The sequence below is a fragment of the Dipodomys merriami genome, unplaced genomic scaffold (genome assembly GCF_024711535.1).
Source record: "Dipodomys merriami isolate MVZ:Mamm:240054 unplaced genomic scaffold, mDipMer1.0.p SCAF_19, whole genome shotgun sequence".
NCBI classification, from domain to species: Eukaryota; Metazoa; Chordata; class Mammalia; order Rodentia; family Heteromyidae; genus Dipodomys; species Dipodomys merriami.
The window spans coordinates 6629840-6657024 of record NW_027203270.1 but is presented as its reverse complement, the minus strand read 5'-3'; the positions used below and the strand labels follow the sequence as shown (position 1 = coordinate 6657024).

The window sequence follows — 27185 nt, the reverse complement described above, 5'->3', positions numbered from 1 at the left end:
ATGTGGTCTTGACAACTTTGTTTACTGAGTAACTGGGATTACATGTGTGAGTTATGCCACCACACACAGCTCTCATTCCTTCTAATGGCTGAATGCTATTTGATATATATTACATTTTGTTGTAGCATATATCAGCACTAGATTCCATTTCTCTCTCTCTCTCTCTTTTCAGTGGTACCAGGGTTTCAACTTGATAGGTAGGTGCTCTTACCACTTCAGCTAAATCCCTAGCCCTTGATTTTGTCAGTTGTGGGGCTTGAACTCTGGGCCTGGATGCTGTCCCTCAGCTCTTCAACTCAAGACGAGTGCTCTACTACTTGAGCCACAGAGCCACTTCTGGTTTTCTGGTGGTTAACTGGAGATAAGTCTCAGACTTTCCTTGTCTAGGCTGGCTTTGAACCGTGATCTTAGCCTCAAATTTCAGCCTCCTGCATGGCTAGGATTACAGGCATGAGACACTGGTGCCTAGCACACTCCTAGCTCTTTTATAAGTCTAGGCTATTTCATTCATCTCTTTATAAGACATTTGGATCATTTTTGCTTTTTGTTGTAACTCATTAGATTCATTAGATGGAAATCAGAGGGCTCTGGTACAGTGGCTCAAACTTGTAATTCTAGCTACATGGGAGGTGGGGGGATTGTGATTTGAGGTCAGTCGGGACAAAATATAAGTTTGTAAGACTCTATCTCAAACAATGGCTAGGTGAAGTGGTACATACACACACAGCACACAGCACACAGCACACACACACACACACACACACACACACACACACACACACCACACACACACACAACCTGGTATTGCAGCTACACAGGAAGCACAATGGCTGGCACAGTGGCACATACCTGTCATCTCTAGTGACACAGAGAAGCACAAACAGAATGATTGCAATCTGGACCTGCCAGGCTATAGTGAGATTTAAACTTGAAAATAATCAATGCTAAACATGGTGGCTAGAGGCATGGCTCAAGTTATAGAGTGCCTGCCTAGCAATCTTTATGCCCTGAGTTCAATCTCCAGTACTAAAAAAAATTAATCAGTATTTTTTTTTTTTTGGGTCCGGTCGTGGGCCTAAACTCTGGGCCTGGGCGCTTGTCCATCAGCTCTTCACTTCAAGGCTAGTGCTCTACCACTTGAGCCACAGCGCCACTTCCGGCTTTTTTTTTTCTGTTTATGTGGTGCTGAGGAATTGAACCCAGAGCCTCATGCATGCAAGGCAAGCGCTCTACCACTGAGCCACCTTCCCAGCCCCATCAGTAGCTATTTGTAAAACATAAACTCATTATCCTTTTAATTCTCTCTTTAGCCTAGGTCAGCTTCCATTCCATGTGTTCATCTGTACTATATCATTAGTAGATTTCACAAAGGTCATCAAAGACCATCATTTTATGAAATGCAGTAGCCAAGTTTCAATCTTTTTTTTACTCAATGTGATTTCTAACAACTGATCACTTTTTCCTGGAAATACTTTTTTCACTTAACCTTTGTTGATTGCTCATCCTTAATTTCCTTTACATTACTAGATGTTCGTTTTCCTTTCTCTTTTTAACCTTTAATTAAAATTCAACAGGAATTAGGTCTTAGACATGCTCTCTAAATCTTACTCTCTTAAGTCATACAATTTTTTATCTCAACACTTTACAAACCAACTATTTGCTGGGTACCAGTGGCTCACACTTGTAATCCTAGCTACTCAGGAGGCTGAGATCTGAGGATCTCAGTTCAAAGCCAACCCAGGCAGGAAAGACAGTGAGACTTTTTTTTGGGGGGGGGGGTCCAGTTGTGGGGCCTGAGCTCTGGGCCTGGGCGCTGTCCCTCAGCTCTTCAGCTCAAGGCTAGTGCACTACCACTTGAGCCATAGCACCACTTCCGGCTTTTTTTCTGCTTATGTGGTGCTGAGGAATCAAACCCAGGGCCTCATGCATGCAAGGCAAGCACTCTACCACTGAGCCACCTTCCCAGCCCCGACAGTGAGACTTTTTTTTTTTTTTTTTTTTTTGGGTCCGGTCATGGGGCCTGAACTCTGGGCCTGGGCGCTGTCCCTCAGCTCTTCAGCTCAAGGCTAGCACTCTACCACTTGAGCCACAGCGCCACTTCCGGCTTTTTTCTTTTTATGTGGTGCTGAGGAATCGAACCCAGGGCCTCATGCATGCAAGACAAGCACTCTACCACTGAGCCACCTTCCCAGCCCCGACAGTGAGACTTTTATCTCCAATAAACTACTCAGAAAACCAGAAGTGGTGCTGTGGCTCAAGTGATAGAGCACTAGCCTTGAGCTGAAGAGCTGAGGGACAGTGCCTAGGCCAGAGTTCAAGCACCCCAACCAACAACAACCTAGATTTACAAAATTATTTCATGTCGAAAGATACATTATGGAAACAATTCAATGGAATCACTGAATGAGACCAACAAAAATACAACAACAACAACCTAGATTTACAAAATTATTTCATGTCGAAAGATACATTATGGAAACAATTCAATGGAATCACTGAATGAGACCTTAATGTCTCTCTTAATAAGTCACTCCTATTCTGATTTACACACGACAGAGATGACAAATTTCCATTCACAGTTTCTATTTTTGCAATAACAGAAGACAAAGATATTACCTGAAGTATTAGCAGGAAGAGTTTAGGCAAAAGATTAGAGAATGAAGATCATGTAGATGACAAAAGGAAATTGTAAGGTCTCTCCTCAAAATACCAGATCAAATGGTTAAATCATAAATCTGAGCAGTTCTGTTCAGAGTAAATTAATTTGACATAGGATGCCTCCTATATATTACAAATAAATCATATATGTTATTCTTGTAAAGTTTGGAAAGCACTAGTCTAAGATAAGCCCTTGAACTTACCAATCCTGAGCATGATTACTAGCTTCCTGAGGTGGGAGTGGGCTGGCTAATCGAGATACTTGAATCCAAACTGAATCATATAGGTCTTTCTTCCGGGTATTCATAGTACAGGGAACAATCAGTGGCATTCCAAAGAGGCTGGGGCGGTTCTTCTGAGATGACAGGAAATACAGTTCTGTCCTCATCTGTATGTACAAATAAGAGAAGAGAGAACTGAAAAGATAGGTCTCTGCCAATAACATGTACTAACCATTCATTTTCAAATTAGTTATTAGGGCTAGGAAGGTAGCTCACTGGTAGAGTGCTTGCCTTGCATGCATGAGGCCCTGGGTTCTATTCCTCAGCACCACATAAGCAGAAAAAGCCGGAAGTGGTGCTGTGGCTCAAGTTATAGAGCACTAGCCTTGAGCTGAAGAGCCTGAAGGACAGCGCCCAGGCCCAGAGTTCAGCCCAGGAACCAACCAAAAAAAAAAAAATCAAGAATTCAAATTAGTTATAATCATACTTTTCTCTTTACATATAGACTTCATCTTCATTAATCTGAAAAGAATTGGTTAAATGGAGCCATGAAAAGATTGAGGTAATACCAGCTTCAGGGTTTTCTGTCAATCCTGAATTTCAGTAATTGAAACATCTGTCAAAGAACATTCTTATATCCCTCCAAAAAATACATACAATGTCAAGAGCAAAACCTTCTCCAAAGGCATTCACATTTATATGGCAGAGAAGAAGATATATATGCCTATAGGTACATGAACACACAATAGACATAAATTCAAAAGAAAGTCGTATTCAGATACATTAGCTATCCTGCTGTCTCTTAATACATGAGGAATGCCATTTCACATATTGACTATAACATATGCTATGAAAATGTGTTAAAATGAAGATGTTACACAGACAGAAAATAGCTGTATTTCATAAATGGCAGTGGCAGGATAAACAATAAGTTGCCTAAAATATAACTAACCATTTTTCGGTGGACTGCAACAATGTATCCTGTAACAGGGATGTCAGGAAGATATGGCAAATGACCATTCACCATTCCATTTGTAAAACTCTTCTCAGTTCCACATGGCACAACAGTATTTGGCATTCCATTGGGGATGAATATTGGTCGAGACAGGTCCCCGTTGGTAGTTAGGCTGAACATCCCATTTGTAGATGGGGAAGAGGAGAAATCTATAAATTCAAAGATATGTACAGCACTTAAGCTTTGGTACCTTCATTTTCATTCTTTTCTCAAGGTTTGTTTTGTGTCTGTGTGTGCGCGTGTACACATGCACATGCGTGCACGTGCACCATGCACTGCTCCTATGGTCTGAATTCAGGGCCTAGACACTGTCCTTGAACTTCTTTTGCTCAAGTTTAGCACTCTACCACTTAAGCCACAGCTCTAACTCTGGTTTTTGAGTTTGTTTGTTTGTTTTTGTTTGTGATTAATTAGAGATGAGAGTCTCATGGATTTTCCTGCCCTGGCTGGCTTCAAACCACAATCCTCAGATCTCAGCTTCATGAGTAGCTAGGATTATAGGTATGAGCCACTGGCACCTGGCATTTCTCATGGTAGTATAGTTTCTTTTAAATAGAACACAGAGAAATTACAGTTCAAGTAACAATTATAGACTTATTTGGAGTTTTTTTTCTTTTTTGGTCGGTCATGGGGCTTGAACTCTGGGCCTGGGCGCTGTCCCTCAGCTCTTCAGCTCAAGGCCAGCGCTCTAGCTCTTGAGCCACAGCACCACTTCCAGTTTTCTAAGTGGTTTATTGGAGATAAGAGTCTCACTGTCTTTCCTGCCCAGGCTGGCTTTGAACACCAATCCTCAGATCTCAACCTCTTGAGTAGCTAGGATTACAGGCGTAAGCCACTGGCGCCTGACTTAAATTTAGATTTTACTTATATTACTCATACTTATTTTTAAATAGCAAAGTAAGAAGCTGCTTATAAGAAACTAAGACTTTTGCAAAACTTCATATAAATATCATGTAAGCCGAGCATCTGTGGCTCATGCCTCTAATCTTAGCTACTCAGGAAGCTGAGATCTGAGGAACATGGTTCAAAGCCAGCCCGGGCAGGAAAGTCCATGAGACTCTTATCTCCACTAAACCACTAGAAAACTGGAAGTGGCGCCGTGGCTCAAGTAGTAGAGCGCTCACCTTGAGCTGAAGAGCTGAGGGATAACGCCCAAGCCCAGAGTTCAAGCCCCACACCCAACAAAAAAACAAAACAAAACAAAACATCAGGTAGTACACAGAAAATAATTATTTTTCAGTTTTTGCTTTTTGTGCTACTACTGGGGCTTGAACTCAGGGCCTGGGCACTGACCCATAGCTTTTTGCTTAAGGCTGACATTCTACCTCGAGGCCCAACTCTACCTTCAGCTTTTGGCTGGTTAACTGGAGCTAAGAATCTCTAGAATTTGTTTGCCAGGACTGCCTTTGACTGCAATCCTCATATCTCAAGTCTCCTGAGAGTTAGGATTATAGGTATGAGCCACTGATGCTTGGCAAATAATTTTATCTTTTATCACTTCTATAATTTGTTTTCTTTCCTATCATTATTATTATTATTAGTCAAAGGACTTAATACTTACGGCCTGGGTACTGTCCCCCTGTGTTCCTTTTGCTTAAGGCTAGCTAGTGTGCTATTACTTTGAGCCACAGTGCTACTTCCAGTTTTCTGGTCGTCAACTGGACGTAAGAATCTCACAGACTTTTCTGCCCAGGCTGGCTTTCAACTGCAATCTTCAGATCTTAGCCTCATGAGAAGCTAGGATTAAAATTATTACTTTTTAAAAAATATTTTTATTAAGCCAGATGCAGGTAGCTCATGCCTATAATTTCAAAGTGCTCAGGCTTTGAGTTCATGTCCCACAAACATTTTTTTTTTTTTTGTCGGTCATGGGACCTGAACTCTGGGCCTGGGCACCGTCCCTCAGCTCTTTAGTTGTAGACTAGCACTCTACCACTTGAGCCTCAGCCCCACTTCTGGTTTTTTCTGCTTATGTGGTGCTGAGGAATCGAACCGAGGGCCTCATGCATGCAAAGCAAGTACTCTACCACTGAGCCACCTTCCCAGCCCCCACAAATGTTTTTTAAAAATTATCTTTAAGGGGCTGGGAAGGTGGCTCAGAGTTAAAGTGCCTGCCTCACATGCATGAGGCCCTGGGTTCGATTCCTCAGCACTACATAAACAGAAAAAGCCGGAAGTGGTGCTATGGCTCAAGTGGTAGAGCGCTAGCCTTGAGCTGAATAGCTGAGGGACAGTGCCCAGGCCCAGAGTTCAAGCCCTATGACCAATACGCGTGCATACATACATAAACATACACATACACACACAGTCATCTTTAAGTAATTGTACAAAGGAGTTGTCACTGACTGAATAAAGCAGGTTATGAATTCAAAGCATCATGATCAATGTCTAAATTCTTTATTCCTCTAAGAATGCAAAATGCTGTCTGCTAGACAGTTAATGCTTTTTAAATTAAAATTTAAATTAAAAGTACATTTCTTTAGTCTTATTAGTCACATTTCAAATGCTTAACAGTTTACATGACTGGTGGATACTGTATTGGAGGGCAAAGATCATAGACATATTTCTTTTCCTGCAAAGTTCTATTGAACGGCGATATTCTAAATAGAAAGCAACATCAAGTCATCATTAGTAATATCTACTACATGCTATTTGAGAGGAGCTTCCTTCTCTATGAACCCCTTTATAATTGGAGGATTAGCATAATCATAAGCAGTAAAAAAGAACAAACAAAACCTCGTATTAGTGGCTCATGCCTATAATTCTAGCTATTCAGGAAGCTGAGATCTAGGAACTGAAGTTTCAAGACAGCTGGGGCAAAAAAAGTATGAGATTCTTATTGCCAATTAACCAGTGCAAAAAGCTGGAAGTGAAGGTATGGATCAAGAAGTAGAGCACTAGTCTTGAGCCAAAAAGCTAAAGGATATCATTCAGACCCTGGGTTCAAGACCCAGTAACTGGCTGGCTGACACACACACACACACACACACACACACACACACACACACACACACACACACACACACACACACACACACACACACACACACACACACACACACACACACACACACACACACACACACACACACACACACACACACACACACACACACACACACACACACACACGTCAGCTGAGTATTATAATTCTAGCTACTTGGAAGAATGAGATCTGAGGACAGTAGTCTGAAGCCAGCCTAGGCAAGAAAGATTGAAAGACTCTTATCTCCAATTAACTACCAAAGAAAGTGAAGTGGAGCTGTGGCTAAAATGGCAAGGACAGGGCCCAGGCCCTAAGTTCAAGTCTCTGGACCAGAAAAAAAAATCGGGGACAAAGTCTACTTGAGAGGCAAAGAATCAAAGATTAGGAAGATCAGGGTTTGAGGCCAGCCCAGGAAGAAAAGTTCAGGATACCCCTTTTCAAATGAGGGCCAGGTCCAATGGAGCATCCTATCATTCTAGCTATGAAGAGAAGCCTAAAATAGGTGGATCATGACTGAGGCCCGGACACAATCAGAAAGTGAGACTCCACCTGAAAAATAATTGGCACACAGGTTGGGAATGTGGCTTACTGGAGAGAGCTTGTCTAGCATGCATGAAGCCCTGGGTTTGATGCCTCAGTACCACATAAACAGAAAAAGCTGGATGTGTCACTGTGGCTCAAGTGGTAGAGTGCTAGCCTTGAGCAAAAAGAAGCTCAAGGACAGTGCTCAGGCCCTGAGTTCAAGTCCCAGGACTGGCAAAAAATTAGCACAACAAAGGGCCAGAGGTGTGTCTCAGCAGTAGAGTATTACCCTAGGAAGAACAAGATAGAGTCCAAGTTCAAACCTCAGTACAACAAAAAAAGAAAAAGGAATGAGCAAAGCAAATAAATGGCAAAAAAGACTTATAAGGTACCTGTATCACATGCAGTAATTGCATAACACTCTTATTCATCTATTTTTGTTTATGTTCCCTGGTAGCATGTTGCTCTCATACTATATGGTGCCATGTTAGTATCAGAAAGGAGTTAAAAGAGACCTGAATGCTATTGGAATTTGAGCTAATATCTATATACTTAGCTTATACACTTAGGTTTTCTGAATTTCAGGCTTTTCATCTATCAAAAAAAAGGAGAATGTAAGCCAAGTAATTAGTAGAATTCCCGCAGAAATCTCTTTGAATAGCATTAAAGGTTTCTCTGGGCTCAAAGATTCTTTTGCTCTAATATCTTCAGCACAATAAATAGAAAAAAAAAGATAAATGCTAGATCAATATTTAAAGCTGAGATAATGAGAAAGAGCATTCATTCTAGCTTACCTGTTTGTACTGGACTAGATTCTGAAACTGGAGATGGAGGAAGAGGGATTTCAAATGCACACAAAAATCCACTCACTGAGAGGCGAACTTTTTGGTTGTCCTGAGGCAAATTCTAGAAATAAAAGAAAGATGAAAAAGGAGTGAAGTATTAACTCTCTGATTTTTTTTTTTTTTTTGGTCTGTCATGGAGCCTGAACTTTTGGTCTAGGTGCTGTCCCTCAGCTCTTCAGCTCAAGGCTAGTGCTCTACCACTTGAGCCACAGCATCATTTCCAGCTTTTTCTGCTTATGTGGTGCTTCGGAATCAAACCCAGGGCCTCATGCATGCAGGCAAGCACTCTATCACTGAACCACCTTCCCAGCCCTCTCTCATGTATTTTTTTTTCTTTTTCTTTTTTTTTTTTTTGCCGGTCATGGAGCCTGAACTCTGGGCCTGGGTGCTGTCCCTGAGCTCTTCAGCTCAAGGCTAGTGCCCTATGACTTGAGCCACAGCACCACTTCTGGCTTTTTTTTTTTTGTTTATGTGGTACTGAGGAATCGAACCCAGGTCCTCACGCATGCAAGGCAAGCACTCTACCACTTAGCCACCTTCCCAGCCCTCTCATGTATTTTAAGAGAATAACAAGAATTTTGATCATAAATAGGGATGGTTGAATAATTTTTCTTATCTAAATAAAAGATAAATAATGGGTAAATACATCCTACTGTAAAGAAAACAATTATATGCTGGGTACCTGTGGCTCATGCCTATAATCCTAATTTCTCAGGAGGCTGAGATTTGAGGATTACAGTTCAAAACCAGCCTGGGCAAGAAAGTTCATAAGATTCTTATCTCTAATTAACCACCAGAAAATCAGAAGTGGTTCCATGGCTCAAAGTGGTACAGTGCTAGCTTTGAGCACAAACAGGCTCAAAGACAGAGCCCAGGCCCTGAGTTCAAGCCTAGAATTGGCAAAAAAAGAAAAAAAGAAAAAAGTTGTTGTATTGTTTGAGGAATAATGACAAGGGAAAAAAGTCTACACATGTTCAGTGTAGATGAAATATTTTATTTTTTGAGTATTTCCATTTGTGTTAACTCTGATGATGCAGAACTCTCTAAGATGCACGTCTACTTGTATATTCATACGTAAATATTCATAAAAACAGAATAATCTAGACAAATTCCAACTGTAATTGTTGGGGAAAACAAGAGGTACATTAATCCAGTCTTACCAATTTACTTTTTTTAAAAGTACCTTTTTTAAAAACAGAATTTTCAGATAAAAATAAAGAAAAAAATACCACTATCATTTGGGCACTGGTGGCTCACACCCGTAATCCTAGCTACTCAAGAAGCTGAGATATGAGGATGGAGGTATGAAGCCAGCCCATGCAAGAAAGTCCATGAGACAATAGCCAAAAATCCAAAACAACAAAAAACAGATACAGCGCTGTGGCTCAAGTGGTAGAGTATTAGCCGTAAGCAAAAAAGCTTGAGGATAGCATTGAGGCCCATAATTCAAGCCTCTAGTATAGGCCCAAATAAATATGGCTTGAATGATAAAAGCCTACAACCACATGCAAAGCTAAAATACCACCAAAACCCATTATCGCCAAAAATAAAAAGCCCACTGTCATTATAATTTCTTTATTTTGGTAGATAATCCTTTTAAGTTTCTGGGTTTGTAAATGATATATAAATATATATATATATTTTTGTTGTTGTTGTTGTTGTTGTTGTTGTTGTTATCGTTTAATGTTTAACCCTTGGTATTTAGCCTAACAACTGATGATAAAACGAGAAAAGTGTGATCTTTGGAGAATAGAATCCAAGATTTCTAAGAAAGAACAGCTAACAATACCTTTATGTTAGAACCATGTACTTCTGCAAGAAGGATCTGTTCTGATTTAAGCCCACAGAGATCACTCAGTTGTTTTTTCAAACCTGTATACTTTTCATCCATATTTAGTCTTAGTCCATAGCGTATGGGGGTGGTACCATCTAGTTTAATTACTAATAAAAAGAAAAGATCTTTTATTAGTAAAATACATGTTACAGTGAAAGTCTTTTATACAGTAATATCTAACTTGCAAAGAGCAAATATTTCAGAATAAAATTGTACTTTCTATGTAAATATTAAAACACAACTTAGGAATAATATTGAATACTTATTTGGTAATAGAAGTATATGTTGTAATGATTTAGAAGAACTTCTGGCATGTCTGGAACTAAACAGTCATCAATGAGCACAAAATAGGCCCATGTTCCCAATTTTTCAACTCTTTTTTTTTTTAATTGTGAAAATACTGTACAGAGGGGTTACAATTACAAGGGCAAGATAATGAGTACATTTCTTATCAAGCATTGTAGTCTCCTCTTTGTTTCCCCTTCCCATTCCTTCCCATCCTCCCCCCCCCCACCAAAGTTGTAAAGTTTGTTTTCGACATAACATCCAATTTTTCAAATCTTAAATCATGCCTGAATATAATTCCTACATTTTAACAGGCTGACTGCTGATTTTCATGTAAAAAACTATAATTGCAAATTATGGCTGCTTGGAAAAGATAAAGAGAAAATAAGAGTAAGTTCTCAAAATTTTAAGACCCACCTGTTATTTCTAAGTGCATATAACTGTCCATTGGTAGTGGCAAAGACAAAAAATTGAAAGGGTCAAATCGGACACTTATATGGCCACATGTCTTGCACCTGACTTGGGATCTTAGCTGCCCATGGAACAAATCCACAACAATTGATCTATTTCTCCTCAGATGGTTGTCCCAGGCCTACCAAGATAAATGGATCCAAAAATTTTATTTCAAAAATTCAAAGGATAAACCACTTATATTCAAACACCAAAACATTATCATGAAATATATTTAAATTTCAATAATATAATCCTTAATCTTCATTTAAAATATAAACATTTGTGTCTATAAAGTTTTGTGGGTATGTGTGTATGTGGGTCCTAGGGCTTAAACTGAGGTCTTGGGAGCTGTCCCTGAGCTTTTGTTAAGGCTAGTGCTCTATCACTTCAGCCACAACTCCACTTCCAGCTTTTTGGTAGTTTGTATTTTTTTTATTATTTTTATTATTTTTGTCAGCCATGGGGCTTGAACTCTGGGCATGGGTACTGTCCCTCAGCTCTTCAGCTCAAGGCTAGCGCTCTACCACTTAAGACACAGCATCACTTCCAGTTTTCTGATGGTTTATTGGAAATGAGAGTCTCACAGACTTTCCTTCCCAGGCTGTCTTTGAATTGTGATCCTCAGATCTCAGCCTCCTGAGTAGCTAGGATTACAGGAATGAGCCACTGGCACCCAATTCTTGTGCCTACAAATGTCTCTGTCTCTCTCAGGGCTTAGTGTATGCTAGGCAGGTATTCTACCACTTATGCTACTCTGCCAGCCCAATAGATGCAATTCAAAGTGTATTGTTACTACAAGAGTAGAAAAAACCAGTTATTGAATAGAATGTGTTTCTGAGTAGTCTACAAAGTATTAGGCCCAGGATCTGGAGGTGCAGCTCAGCAATAAGAGTGCTTTCCTAGTACATATGAAGTCCTGGGTTCCATCCCAACAGCACTGAGAACAAATAGATGATAAATACAAATGGAAATTCCTAATTTTTAATTTGTTCTTACCATGATAACAATGATGAGTATTAGAGATCTTTGTTCATTTAAAAGCAGATATCATGCACCTACTGATTACTGTATACCTTACTTTAGCATTTGGGGGAGCCTATTAAATTCTCCTAGAAAATTATTCCTATATACTATCCCATAGTTTTATCATGTGGAATAGCAACATTTTTCTATTTTCTTTAAGGTACTTTTGTTCTGTTATGACTATATAAGAATTAGACAGCCAGGCACCAGTGGCTCATGCCTATAATCCTAGCTACTCAGGAGGCTGAGATCTGAGAATCTCGGTTCAAAGCCAGCCCGGGCAGGGCAGGAAAGTCCATGAAACTCTTTTTTTTTTTTTTTTTTTTTTTGGGGGGGGGGGGTCTGGTCGTGGGACCTGAACTCTAGGCCTGGGCGCTGTCCCTCAGCTCTTCAGTTCAAGGCTAGCGCTCTACCACTTGATCCACAGCGCTACTTCCGGCTTTTTTCTTTTTGCTTATGTGGTGCTGAGGAATCGAACCCAGGGCCTTGAGCATGCAAGGCAAGCGCTCTACCACTGAGCCATCTTCCCAGCCCTCCACAATTTTTTTGGGTCCAGTCGTGGGGCTTGTACTCTGGGTCTGGGTGCTGTCCCTCAGCTCTTCATCTCAAGGCTAGCGCTCTACCACTTGAGCCACAGTGCCACTTCCGGCTTTTTTCTGTTTGCTTATGTGGTGCTGAGGAATTGAACCCAGGGCCTCATGCATGCAAGGCAAGCGCTCTACCACTGAGCCACCTTCCCAGCCCTCCATGAAACTCTTATCTCCAATAAACCACCAGAAAACTGGAAGTGGCACTGTAGCTCAAGTGGTAGAGCACTAGCCTTGAGCTGAGGAGCTGAGGGCCAGCGCTCAGGCCCAGAGTTCAAGGCCCATGACTGACAAAAAAAAAAAAGAAAAGAAAAGAAAAAAAAAAGAATTAGACATAGAAATGTAAATTCTTTTGCTTTCATAGTAAAATTCTAATCATAGAATGGCTTAGTTTGACATACATTTTATCACATATATTTGTAGGCAGAATACTTTATTTGTTGCTTGCACCAGAAATTCAAAACTGACAAACCTCTGCAGCTACTTCCCAGTCTGGTCGGCCATCACTGTCCTTCAGTTCCACATATGGCTTCTCATGTACTCGGTTGAGATCTTCATGAAGACCATCCAAGAGAAAAGCCAGGAGTTCCTGGGAGTCTTGTTGCTGGAATCCATTAAACCTGGGAGCATATTTTGCTATGGTCCACTATAAATATGAGGAGTAACAGTTATTATTTCCTACCTCAGAAAATTTAGAATAAGCATACTCCATAATTCTATCAGAGACATACATTTTGTATAATCATTTAATCTTTACATTCTTAATCTCAAATGACCTAAAACAAAGTAATTTTGGCTAGTATAACATGCAGTTTACTAGCATGTAAACAAACTGAGTTTTTTTTCTTTTTGTTGTTGTTGCTGTTTGACAGTCCTGGGATTAAACTCAGGGCCTGGGCACCATATATGAGCTTCTTTTGCTCAAGGCTAGCACTCTCATTTGAGCCATAGCATGACTTCCAGCCTTTTCTGTTTATGTGGTACTGAAGAATCGAACCCAGGGCTTCATGCATGCTAGGCAAGCACTCTACCACTAAGCCACATTCCTAGCCATATAATTGATTCTTAAAGCTTTTTTTTTTCCTTTTCTTATTAAAAAGGTGTTTGTTGGGCTGGGAATGTGGCTTAGTGGTAGAGTGCTTGCCTAACATGCATGAAGACCTGTATTTGGGGCTAGGAATGTGGCTTAGGAGAGTCCATGAGACTCTTATTTCCAATTAAACACCAGAAAAACAGAAGTGGAGCTGTGGCTCTAGCCTTGAGCTGAAGAGCTCAGGGACAGCACCCAGGCCCAGAGTTCAAGCCCCATGACCACCACCAACAACAACAAAAGAAGTATTTCATATTTATCTAAAATAAATAAGAATACTGGGCATCTGGTTTATACGTAATGAAAGATCCTAACACATTGATTAAACTAAAAGCTACACATAGAAAACATGTAGTAAAAAATGAATATTTAAACAACAGTTTAAGGAATACCTTTATTTTAATCTGCTTAATAAGAATACCTTTATTTTAACCTGCTTACCCGAAGCTTTAATGGGGCAACATTCTTCTGAGTTCCACTCCAAAGTTCCTGTACTAAATCACCATAGCATTTGGCCATGTGACCCTTCATACCAATGGGATTTGTCCTAGAAGTTCAAAAGGAAAATTTGTTGCCAAAGAATCTCATAAATCACAATCATGTGGACACAGAAATGCATAGAGTATCACATTTAAAAATAACTTCTTTTTTTAAACAAGAGAAATATACCTAGTCTTTATTTCATACTAATCAGGGTAATAAAATTTTTCTCTCCTAGGATAAAGAAAGAGTAAATTAAGGTGATACTGGGCTCAGATAAAAATCATAAATCAATTTACCAGTGGCCCCAAAAAGGTTACCTGTTTAGTTCATAAAGATGTCTCCCTGAGATAAAGTATTGTGTCAGTGGCTGTGTGTTACTAACACACTGGATGCTTGAATTCATGAAGCATGTGTTTCCCAGATTACTCAGACCTGTGGCTCCCTTTTCTGTGGGAACTGAAAAAGAAATAGTAATATGAGAACCAAAGCCTAGATGTAGCGATATGCTGTAGAACCAAATTACTTGCATACTCACACACACACTCACAGACATTCATGTACACACACAATTTTTTTGAAAGAGGGTCTGAATATTTAGCCCAAGATGACTTCGAAAAACTATTCTGGATTATAAATGAGATGGGCCAGGTGCTAGTAGCTCATGCCTATAATCCTAACTATTCAGGAGACAGATCTGAGGATGGTGGTTCAAAGCCAGTCTGGGCAGCAAAGTCCCTGAGATTCATATCAAGAATGGCACCATGGCTCAAAGTGGTAGAGTGCTAGCTTGAGCACAAAAGCTAGAGACAGCTCCAGGCCCTGAGTTCAAGCCCCACAATCACCACCTATCACCAACAAAAATAAGTGAGAATGGATCATCATGACTACCAAAGATAGTCTTTGAAAAAAATGTCTCTACTTTAGCACCATTTAGCTGACAGGTATGATGATGCAAATCTGTAATCCCAGCACCAAGGCTGGGGCAGAAGGAACAAGTCCAAGGCTAGTCTGGGCTACATAATAATATTTTATTTCAACAACAACAAACTAGCTGGGCACTAGTGGCCCATGCCTATAATCTTAGCTACTTAGATGGCTGAGATCTCCACAGTACAAAGACAGCCTAGGCAGGAAAGTCTGTGAGACTCTTATTTCCAATTAACTAGCAAAAAGCCATTAGTATAGCTGTGGTACAAGTAACAGGGCACTAACCTTGAGCACAAAACACAGGGACAGTATCTAGACCTTGAGTTAAAGCACAGGACACACACAAATATGAATAAAACAAATATAACCAAGTGTATGCAGGTGGCTCACACATGTAATCCTAGCTACTCAGGAAGCTAAGACCTGAGGATACCGGTTCAAAGCCAGCCCAAGAAGGAAAGTCCATGAAACTTATCTCCATTTACTACCAAAAAAACTGAAACTGGACCTGTGATTCAAGCAGTAGAGCACTAGCCTTGGTCTAAAAAATTCAGGGTCAGGAGCTGGGAGGGTGGCTCAGTGGTAGAGTGCTTGCCTTGTATGTATGAGGCCCTAGGTTTGATTCCTCAGCACCACATAAAGCAGAAAAAGCTGGAAGTAGCGCTGTGGCTCAAGCAGTAGGACGCTAGCCTTGAGCTGAAGAGCTGAGGGACAGCACCCAGGCCCACACACACACACACACACACACACACACACACACACACACACACAAAAGAATAGGCTAGAAACTCACTTACCTTTGTGTCTATCTATTTTACTACTGTTAGCTATAAAGGACATCTCTTCAGGCCAACTCATGTCTTTGTTTCGTACTGGAAAGACAGATAAGAAGGCATTCATTTCTCCTCCATACAATTCACACCTACTCAATTGCTTCTTTTTCTTTTTGGTACATATTACAAAATTGTTATTATAAAGGTAATGTACAGAGCATTACAGTTACATAAGTCAGGTAATGAGTTTATTTCTTTTTGGACAATGTCACCCCTTCCCTTGCTCTCTCCCAGTTTTTCCCTCCTGCCCCCACCTACAAGTTGTAGAGTTTGTTTTCTACAGGGTTTAGTGAGTACCACAGCTGCATTTGTTCACTGTTTGTCCCTCCATTTCTTTTTGTTTTTTTTTTTTGTGTGTGTGTCCGGTCGTGGGGCCTGAACTATGGGCCTGGGCACTGTCCCTCAGCTTTTCAGATCAAGGCTAGCACTCTACCACTTGAGCCACAGCACCACTTCCGGCTTTTTTCTTTTTGCTTATGTGGTGCTGAGGAATGGAACCCAGGGCCTCAGGCATGCAAGGCAAGCACTCTACCACTGAGCTACCTTCCCAGCCCCTGTCCCTCCATTTCTGTGTTCCCCATTACCCTCCTAAAGATAGATAAATGAATAAGATAAAGAAAAACAAAAAAAAAAACCCTCTTTTTTTTTTTCAAGTTCATTTCAATATTTTGTTTTGTTTTGGTAGTCGTGGGGCTTGAACTCTGGGCTTGGGTGCTGTCCCTGAGCTCTTCAGCTCTAGGCAAGTGCTCTACCGCTTGAGCTAAAGCACCACTTCCAGTTTTCTAGTGGTTTACTGGAGATAAGAGTCTTATGGACTTTCATGCCCAGGCTGGCTTTGAAGGGTGATACTCAGATCTCAGCCACCTGAAGAACTAGAATTACAGGAGTGAGCCACTAGCGCCTGGCTGATAATTTTTTTTTTATATGATCAGATACACATAGGCATTGTGTCTTTGTGTTTCTCCCCTAAGAATATCTTCTTCTGGTGGCACTGTGTGTGAATATCTAGAGTCTTGTATAATTTATCATGTCCCAGTGTATTTTAGATCTAGCTTCCACATATCTGAGAAAAAAATGTGCCATTTGTCTCTCTGAGCTTGGCTTTCTTTTCTTCTAAGAATTATTTTAAATTAGAAACTTAAAAATGAAGTAAATTTCAGTAATTGGCTCTGAGATCATTCCTACTCCTTTCTTTTTGGTCATGGGGTTTGAACTCAGGTCTGGGAGCCTGTCCCTGAGCAATTTTTTTGCTCAAGGCTAGTGCTCAAAATACTTAGATCAATAGCACCACTTCCAATTTTCTGGTGATTAGCTAGAGATACCAGTGTGAGGGACTTTCCTGCCCCTGCTGGCTTTGAACTGCAATCCTCAGATTTCAAGCCTCCTGAGTAGCTAGGATTACAGATGTGAACGCAGTGTCCTGCTCATTCCTACTATCTCTATCGGGGACTTTGAAGCCACTTGATAGAATTCACTACTTCCAATAAAATTATACTCAACTATCTAAGAAATAAAGTTCAGACACAATGAACTGTTTACAACATTAAAAATATGACAGTTGATAGAGTAATTTTATTATAAGGCGATTAGCAGTGTTCTCATGAGTCTTCATGGGAAAAGACAAGTTTTCAATGACTTGTATATGCCAGTATAAACTTACGTGTGAATATATAAGAATCCCTGTCAGTAAGGAGCTAATGTTGATGACTAATGAAAACCTAGGGTTTTAACTGAGAAAGTTGGCATTCTCATTTAAACTAGAGTTACCTTGAAAAGTTTAAGAATCTCTGTAAAACTGTAACTGAACTACTTGCTTCTATCCACTCTTGCCATTACTGTCAATCTATGACTATACATAGTTACTTTTCTTTTAAACTAAGAAAAATAGTACGGTAGAATTACAAAACAATTCAATGGATAGGCTCCATCATAAAAAACTTAATTAGAGCTTGGCACTGGTGGCTCATACCTGTAATCCTAGCTACTCAGGATGCTGAGATCAAAGGATCATGGTTCAAAAAGCCAACCCAGGCAGGAAAGTCTGTGAAATTCTTATTTTCACAAGAAAAGGAGAAGTGGAGCTTTGGCTCATAGAAGAGTGCTAGCCTTGAGCAGAAAAGCTCAGGGACAGTGCCCAGGCCGATTTCAAGCCCCATTGACCAGGAAAAAAAAGAACGTAAGTAATAGTTGCCTTAGGAAAAACTGTAAGATGAAATATTAGTAATTCTTTAAAATCTCCTAAAATTTTAATACATAGGCATATTTTCATTTTGTACCTTCAATTACCAGGTGCTGTTCATCCTGGATTTTCAAATATTCTAATCTATGATCTTCATCATCCAGAAGTGTAAGGTAATTCTGTGTAAGGAGGAATGCTCTGGTTAGTTTGGTTAGAACACATTTAAACACATCTAGAAATAAAATTAAGATCAGGTACTGCTGTCTCACACCTGTAAGCTTTTTAAAATTTTTTCCCCTTCCCATCCCTTCCCATCTCCTCCCCCCCACTTCCCCGCCCCCCCCCCACGTGCCCCACCTCCCCAACCTGTAATCTTAGATATTCAGAACGCTGTGATCTGAGGATCAAGGTTCAAAGTCAGCCTTAATCTCCAATTAGCCACAAAAGGCTGGAAGTAGAACTGTGGCTCAAGTGGTAAAGTGCTTGAGCAAACAAGCACAGGTACAGAGCTCAGTTCCCAAGTTCAAGCCCCAGTACCAGGACAAAAAAAGACAGAGTATTTTTTAATTATATTCACTTATAGTTACATAATTGATATCAAAGATATTTGGAATACCATAGTTTTTCAGGAATATATATAATTTAGGTGGAACAATGAGGGAAATGTATTGTCTTTTTACAACCATTGTCTATGTCTCAAACAAAAATATTTATAATCTGAGGGGGGGCTGGGAGGAAAACCAAGTTATGGACCATCACATATCAAACCAAAGTTATTGAGACTTAGACTTACTAAAATGTTTGCAGGAAAGAAATTTTCTTTAGAATCTATTATGAAATTCAGTAAATGTACCAAATGGCACTTGGCCACTTATTACAAACTCATAATGTAAAATTAAATCTCATGCAGTAGAATTATACATTTTATTTATGCTCATACTATTTAAGCTACTTTTAAAATTAATTCCTTTAATTTTCACAATGACTCCTCTGAAAAGGCCATCACTATTTTCTCATTTCACTAGTTTGAAACTGACAGTGAATTCCCCTTAGTTAACTAAAAAAAATGGCATAGCTGAAATTTAATTCCTGGCAGTATGGGCCCATGAAATCAGTACTTTGTATTTTATTATTATTTTGGGGGTATGTATTGAGTATGTGTGTGCCAGTACAGTTTCTTAGCTTTTTCTGCTCAAGGCTGGAGGCTTTACTATTTGAACCACAGCTCTATTTCTGGCCTTTGGTGGTTAATTGGAGATAAAAGTCTCACAGACTTTCCTGCTCTAGACGGCTTCCAGCCATAATCCTCACATCTCAGCATCCTGAGTAGCTAGGATAACAGATGTGAGTTACCAGAGCTTTTATTACTATGTGATACTGGCTCTTGATGGTAATTAGAGGAGGATGTAAGAATGCACTAGGGGATAGAGAATGAGTTGAAACTATTCTTATGATCCAGTTTCAGAGTATGATTTATGTTACATGTATTGGGAAAAATGTACACACAATTAACGGTACCTCTGAGAGAAGTAGAAGACAGTGGTCAAAAGGATGGAATGGAAAATTTTCATCATGTACTTTGTATTTAAAAATTTTGTTGTAATATGTGTATAAGTTATTGTTAAACAAATCCAAGACTAATTGTAGTGGTTCTAGCCTTGAATCCTCGGTAGTTGGGAGGCAGAGACTAATGTTCATGATTCAAGACCAGCTTGGGCAAAAAGTACATGAGACAACATCTGAACCAATGGCTGGGCACCATGGCATGCACCTGTTATCTCAGCTATAAAGGAAGCACAATGGCTAAATACAGTGGTATTTGCTTGTTATTCTCAGTGACATGTGGAATTACCAATGAGAGAGAAGGAGAGACAGAAAGAGAGAAAGGAAAAGAAAAAAAAATCAATATAACATTTAGTTAAAAGAAAGTAGTTGTGCAGGGTGCTGGTGGCTCACACTTGTAATCTTAGCTACTCAGGAGGCTGAGATCTGAGGATCACGGTTCAAAGCCAGCCCAGGCAGGAAAGTCTATAAGTCTCTTATCTCTAATAAAACACCAGAAAACTGGAAGTGGCGCTGTGGCTCAAGTGGTAGAGCGCTCGCTAGCCTTGAGCTGAAGAGCTGAGGGCCAGCGCTCAGGCCCAGAGTTCAAGCCCCACAACTGACAAAAAAAAAAAAAAAAAGAGAAGTTATTATTTTTTTTTTTTAATTTTTTTATTGTAGAGATACTATACAGAGGGTTACAGTTACATGAGTGAGGTAATGAGTACACTTCCAGAGAAGTTATTATTTTATAATGTAATTGTAATATTTACAAGATGGCACTATTCATAACAATGAACTGATAAGATCTCAGGTGGCAAATACCTACATCCATGCAATAATGTAGTCAAAGATTTATGGATACAGCTTTTGGTGTAAATACTGTAGGCAAAAATTTCATACTCATGAGATATGATTTAACATTTAACTCACCATGACTCTGAAATGCCTCTTACCTCGCTATTGTATAGCCACAAGCGCATATCTTCCTCTTTGATGCGAAGCCTTTGAGATAGATACTCATGAATTTCCTTGATGGTCTGCATTCTACTAAAACAGCCTGTATAGGCTAATACTCGCTTTAGAGGTGCATTTGGAGAAGGTACATTTCCTATGGTTATAGGAATTACAATAAGGAAAAAGAAAAATATTAAAAAAATTAGCACCCAGTAACAGGGACCATACTATTTTAGGAAGATGAGAAATGAGAATTACAGGTTTAATAATTTCATAAATGGAGAGTACTATGAAAGCAATAAAATGAAGACAAGAGATGAAGTGTCTTAAGAGCCTTAGTTTTGAAAAGAAGACCAATAAAAGCATGGAACCTCAAATAATCAGTACATTTGGATCTCAAGAGGAGTGAAAACATGCTGACAGGGGCTGGGAAGGTGGCTCAGTGGTAAAGCGCTTGCCTTGCATGCATGAGGCCCTGGGTTCGATTCCTCAGCACCACATAAGCAAAAAAGAAAAAAGCCGGAAGTGGCGCTGTGGCTCAAGTGGTAGAGCGCTAGCCCTGAGCTGAAGATCTGAGGGACAGTGCCCAGGCCCAGAGTTCAGGCCCCAGGACCGGACCCAAAAAAAAAAAAAAAAAAAACATGCTGACAAAAAAATTGACATTCACATATGGCTATCCTCAGTTGGACTGTACTCAATAGCAAGATGAAGTAACATTTAGTAATTCAGAGTGGGGAAGATGACTGGAAATGTAGCTTATTGGTAGAGTCCTTGCCTATCATGAATGGGCTCAAAGTCCAGAACTACAAAGAAACAAACAAAAACAAATGAAGAGATTAAATGGGACAGAATTAGACAGATAGGAAATTTGAGTTACTTAATCTGCATTCTTTTTGTTGTTGTTGCTGGTCATGGGGCTTGAACTCTGGACCTGGAACCACAGCGCTACTTCTAGGTTATTTCTTCTGGTGGTTAATTGGAGATAAGAGTCTCAGGGAAGCTGGGCACCAGTGGCTCACGCCTGTAATCCTAGCTACTCAGGAGGCTGAGATCTGGGGATCACAGTTCAAAGCCAGCCCGGGGAAAGTCCCTGAGACTCTTTATCTCCAATAAACCACTAGAAAACCGGAAGTGGTGCTGTGGCTCCAGCTCACATGGTAGAGTGCTTACCTTGAGGTGAAGAACGCAAGGACAGCGCCCAAGCCCAGAGTTCAAGCCCCACGAGAGTCTCACGGACTTCCCAGCCAGGGCTGGCTTAGAACTTCAATCCTCAGCTCAGCCTGCTGAGTAGCTAGGATTACAGGCATGAGCCACCTGGGCCCGGCTTCATCTACATTCTTTTTTTTTGTTTTGTTTTTGTTTTTGGGCCCAGTCGTGGGGCCTGAACTCTGGGCCTGGGCACTGTCCCTCAGCTCTTCAGTTCAAGGCTAGCTCTCTATCACTTGAGCCACAGCACCACTTCTGGCTTTTTTTCTTTTTTTTGCTTATGTGGTGCTGGGGAAATTGAACCCAGGGCCTCATGCATGCAAGGCAAGCGCTCTACCACTGAGCCATCTTCCCAGCCCTTCATCTACATTCTTAACTGAATTATTAATCGCATTACTCTGAGACATTAATTGGCCTAATCACCTAGTGGAAGATATATAGAAGAAAAAATTTTACTTAAGATTCAAATTGGCATAAACTATATATGGCCAAGGAGAATTTTAAAATGAAGTCAAGAAGCTTCCATTGTCAAAATAATATCATTAAAAAGGGTAAAAAATCATATATACTCTGCCTGCCCAGTAAGATGACAACAGACATGTCCTTAAATTGCTTAAGGACTCAAGGTGGAAACAAAAACGGTTGGCAATACAGTGTCCCTGAAAATCTTGGGCATTGGTTTGAGGACCACCATCTCCATGATACCAAAATGCATGAATGGCTCAATACCCTCACACACATTGGCAGAGTACTTGCAAATAATTTATGAATACCCTCCCAGATACTTAATTTTGAGAATATTTATAATATGTAACAATGTAAATGCTATGTAAATAGTTATAATATTGTATTGTTTTCTGTTTGTACTGAGTTTAAATGCATTTTTTCTGAATTCTGTTAGATCTGAACTTAGCTTAATCTGTAGGTAAGGAATCCCTGGACAAGGGAGGATATACAGAAGGAAAAGAGTGAAGAGTGAAAAAAGAATATACCATGTCAAAGGATATACTTTCAAAAGAGAATGGGGAAAAAAAATCCAACCAGAAATCTTTTTTTTTTTTTTTTTTTTGTCAGTCCTGAGGCTTAAACTAAGGGCCTGGGTGCTGTCCCTGAGCTTCTGCTCAAAGCTAGAATTCTACTACTTAAGCCAGAGCCACTTCTGGCCCTTTCTGAGTTAGAGATCAGAGTCTCACAGACTTTCCTGCACAGGATGGCTTTGAACCATGTTCCTCAGATCTTAGCCTCCTGAGTAGACAGTATTATAAAGGTGAGCCAACAGCACCTGGCATAAATGATTTTTAAATGAATAATCCCACCTGTTTTATAAACTTTGATTTTAATATCCCATGTTTACTTTGTGTGTGCTGGTCTAGGAACCTGAACTCAGGAACTGGGCCCTGTCCCTAAGGTTTTTTCTTAAGGCTAGACACTTGACCATTTAAGCCACTTTACCACTCTACTTCTGGTTTTTGGTGGTTAATTGGAAGTAAGAGTCTCACAGACTTTCCTGCCTGGGTTGGCTATGATCCTCAGATTTCAGACTTCTGAGTAGCTAAGATTAAGTTCCAGGATTACTTTTACATTGAATTACATAATGAATTCTGGAAATCATAAATAATGTATCACAAAAGAAAAGACTAGCATTATATTAAATGTACATTATGTAAAAAAAAAAAATGAACCATGGCCGGGCTCACGCCTATAATCCTAGCTACTCAGGAGGCTAAGATCTGAGGATTGCAGTTCAAAGCCAGCCTGGGCAGGAAAGTCTGTGAGAATTGGGATGAAATGACAAGCATACTGGAAATCAAAGATACAGTTCTTTTTTTTTTTTTTGTCAGTTGTGGGGCCTGAACTCTGGGCCTGGGCACTGTCCTTGAGCTCTTCAGCTCAAGGCCAGCACTCTATCATTTGAGCCACAGTATCACTTCCAGTTTGCTGTTGGTTAACTGGAGATAAGCCTCTCGTGGACTTTCCTTGCCTGGGCTGGCTTTGAACTGTGATCCTCAGATCTCAGCCTGCTAAGTAGCTAGGATTACATGTGTGAACCACTGGCACCCAGCTGAGATACATCTCTAAATAAAGAAAATTTGCTAAATTTTGGTTAACTAATCAAATATCTTGACAAAACCTGTAGGTTTTTATCTATGGAAAGTTATGTTTTATTGAGCAACCACAAATAAGAATGTAGTGAACAGTATAATCACTCCAGGGTACAAGTACACATTCTAGGTAGTTTTCTACCCACCTAGGAATGATTTCACTTTTTTCCCTTCCATTAAACATGGTTTTAGTGAGTCCTCACCAATCACCAAAGATGAGGAAAATACTGGCATTATTTGTTTTAGAGCTTCTAAGCATAATCCATTCCCCAAAGATAGGCTGAAAAGGGACTGGGAAGGTAGCTCAGTGGTAGAGTGCTTGCCTCCCATGCATGAGGCCCTGGGTTCAATTCCTCAGCACCACATAAACAGAAAGAAGCCAGACGTGGCACTGTGGTGGAGCCCTAGTCTTGAGCTGAAGAGGTGTGGGACAGCGCCCAGGCCCAGAGTTCAAACCTCACAACCAGTTAAAAGAAAAGAAAAGAAAAGAAGATAGGCTGAAAAGTTATTTATGAGAGAATTTTGGGCTGGAAATGTGGCACTGTGGCTCAGGTGGTAGAGTGCTAGCCTGGAGCTGAAGAGGTGAGGGACAGCACCCAGGCCCAGAGTTCAAGCCCCACGACCAGCAAAAAACAAAGGAAGAAAGAAAAAAGATAGGCTCAAAAGTCATTTATAAGATAATTTGGGGCTAGAAATGTGGCTTAGTGGTAAGAGTGCTTGCCTTGCATGCATGAAGCCCTGAGTTCAATTCCTCGGTACCACATAACCAGAAAAAGCCAGAAGTGGAGCTATGGCTCAAGTAGTAGGGTGCTAACCTTGAGCAAAAGAAGCGGGACAGTTCCCATGCCCTTATTCAAACCCCAGGACTGGCAAAAAAAAAAAAAAAAGATAAAGCTTTCTGTAATCTTTTTTTTTTTTGGTTATGGGGCTTGAACTCAGGACCTGGGCTGGTCCTTGAGCTATTTTTGCTCAAGGCTAGTGCCCTATCATTTTGAGCCACAGCTCCATTCTCATTTTGGAGTTAATTGGAGATAAGAGCCTCAAGGATTTTCCTGCTGGCCTAGAACTGTGATCCTCAGATCTCAGCCTCCAAAGATCTGCAATTTCGACTATAGAGAAAGTTACATTTCAGTCATTACAATTGTGACAAAGTTTGTATACTTGTCACTTTAATAAATGGCTAAATATTTGAAAGATGATGAGTATTATGCTGTGATAGGAAAAAACTCAACCATGATGAATTTTTAAACACCATAGCAATGCAAATCTTTTACTATCAGCAAGCAAAGAATAATCTCTAAAAGAAAACAAAAGAACAATTTTCTCTAATTATACATCAGAGGATTAGTTATAAGATTACAGCAAGAAAGCATATTTTTATAAAATTCAAAATGATTAATGATTGATTTCATAACCAATTAGTAAGAAATAAAGTTTCAAATTAACAACAAATTTGGAGTATTAGAACAACCAGTTCTAGGATTCAAAAGCATATGCAAGTGTCCAAGTCAACCTCTATTGAATAAGAAAATTTATTTGAATTCCAGACAGTTTTTACAGCAAAGCTCATTAAGCAGGCAGCCACATATACATAATTTCGTGCTTTGGAATAGCACCAGCAAATCTACAGGAATTTACAGAAGCAGCAAAAATCTAGGATCACCACAAGAGTTACAAATACTTACTAAAAGCACAACAACGCATCTTGCCTCTCATGTTATCTTTCAAAGAGAATTAAGAAAAAAAAAAAAAACATGCTATGGGTGCCATGGAAGCAAGGCTATACTTCTATTCAATGGAAAATTAAATTAAGAATGTTTCACAGAGATTTTTATTTCACTGCTTTTGATTTTGATAAATCCTCTAAGACAAAAATTTCATTAGGCAGAGACCACTATTTTGTTATAATTCTTACAAAAATACTTTAAATAATCTTCAAATATTATTTGACTATAAATTTGTTGGTTTTTGCTTGAACTCAGGATCTGGACACTGTCCTTAAGCTTCTTTTGCTTGAGGCTAGCCCTGTATCACTTGAGCCACAGCTCTATTTCTGGTCTTTTCAGTAGTTTATTGGAGATAAAAGTCTCACAGACTTTCTGGCCCTAGCTAGCTTCCAACTGCTATCTTCAGATCTCAAGCCTTCTGACTAGTTAAGATTATAGGCATGAGCCACCAGCTCCTGGCTGACTATAACTTTTAAGAAATAAAACTAGTATTTTCTAAATTCAAAAGTAGTTCTTACATACTAAAAATGATTTATTATAGTAATCTGACATTGTTAATACAAGGTCTGAGACTTTGTACATATTTTAATTCATTATTTTACTGCTGACAAACAATTTCAAATATTTGTAAGAGAACAGTACAGAGTAAGTTTTTCTCTCAAGAGAGAAGTTAATCAAGAGCAAGTTAATAATTAAACGGAAACCTTTTGCATATCATTTTTTAAGAATGGGAATTGTGTTATATACCATTTTAATAGGTTTGGTATTACTTTCCTTGTGGGGACATGACACATATAGCACTTTCATTTTGAAAAATATACACTTGTTCTGTTATCTGTCTCTTCTAAAGCATTTAGATTGTAACAAATGTATCATGTTTTGCCGAAACAAAAAATGACATCATTGAAGGGAATCACTCCCAGAAATGTAAGTGGAGTTGAAAAGACCAATCAATGACTAGGAAACTATAGTTTAGATCTAGCAACAATTTACAATGGATTTTTTTTTTTGGTTGGTCCTGGGGTCTGACCTTTGGGCCTGGGCTGTCCCTTAGCTCTTCAGCTCAAGGCTAGCGCTCTACCACTTGAGCCACAGTGCCACTTACAGCTTTTTCTGCTTATGTGGTGCATGCAAGGTAAGCACTCTACCACTGAGCTACCTTCCCAGACCTACAATGACTTTTCACAATTTAAAAAATATATATATATAATCTGTTTTTATTTGTTATTTTCATACGTTAACAACCTTTCTTGGTTAGCTGCAGAATTTTAGCTTCTATCCCCATCTAGTCTTGCGCATGACCATAGATCTGAGCCCACAAGTAAATTACTGATTCTGTATGAAAGCAGATGTGAATTAGTACAGTGGCACCATACTTTGAGCAACTTGGTTTCACTTTTTTTTTTTTTAACTTTTAGGGAAATGCATGGTATTCTTGCTGCATTCTTAAGTTACCTCTCGGTAAATGCTGAGGAAACATTCTCAGGCTCATCATACCCATATTCACCCAGATGTTAGACTGTTGTGTCCGAGTTGCAGGCTGCTGTCTTAGGAAGAGAAGATGTCGAGGAAACAATTCCAGCTCTGGAATGTCTGTCTTGCTATTCTTGATCACCTATGTTGTGAAAGATAAAAAGTGATCAAGGCTACAAGAATCAAACCTTGCCATTTTAATCTTAATTCTGAAAAATGTTTATTGCTTTTTTTTGG

The 27185-nt window shown here is 39.7% G+C and overlaps 1 protein-coding gene across 6 annotated transcripts in view; it reads right to left on the bottom strand.

Annotated features, from left to right (window-relative positions):
- The window catches only part of Usp32 (ubiquitin specific peptidase 32), a 165703-nt gene that overhangs the window by 27608 nt on the left and 110910 nt on the right, over positions 1-27185 (bottom strand). For 4 of the 6 annotated variants that reach the window (XM_070027096.1, XM_070027097.1, XM_070027099.1 and 1 more), the window contains 12 exons: positions 26931-27090; positions 20440-20594; positions 18039-18120; positions 15727-15801; positions 14320-14458; positions 13961-14066; positions 12902-13075; positions 10784-10958; positions 10037-10188; positions 8197-8308; positions 3832-4043; positions 2862-3046 (listed from right to left, as the gene is read on the bottom strand). In XM_070027096.1, the coding sequence (XP_069883197.1) occupies positions 2862-3046; positions 3832-4043; positions 8197-8308; positions 10037-10188; positions 10784-10958; positions 12902-13075; positions 13961-14066; positions 14320-14458; positions 15727-15801; positions 18039-18120; positions 20440-20594; positions 26931-27090 (1727 nt within the window). The remainder of the gene's footprint in view (positions 1-2861; positions 3047-3831; positions 4044-8196; positions 8309-10036; positions 10189-10783; positions 10959-12901; positions 13076-13960; positions 14067-14319; positions 14459-15726; positions 15802-18038; positions 18121-20439; positions 20595-26930; positions 27091-27185) is intronic. The other 2 variants (XM_070027100.1, XM_070027098.1) reach the window with 1 other exon arrangement.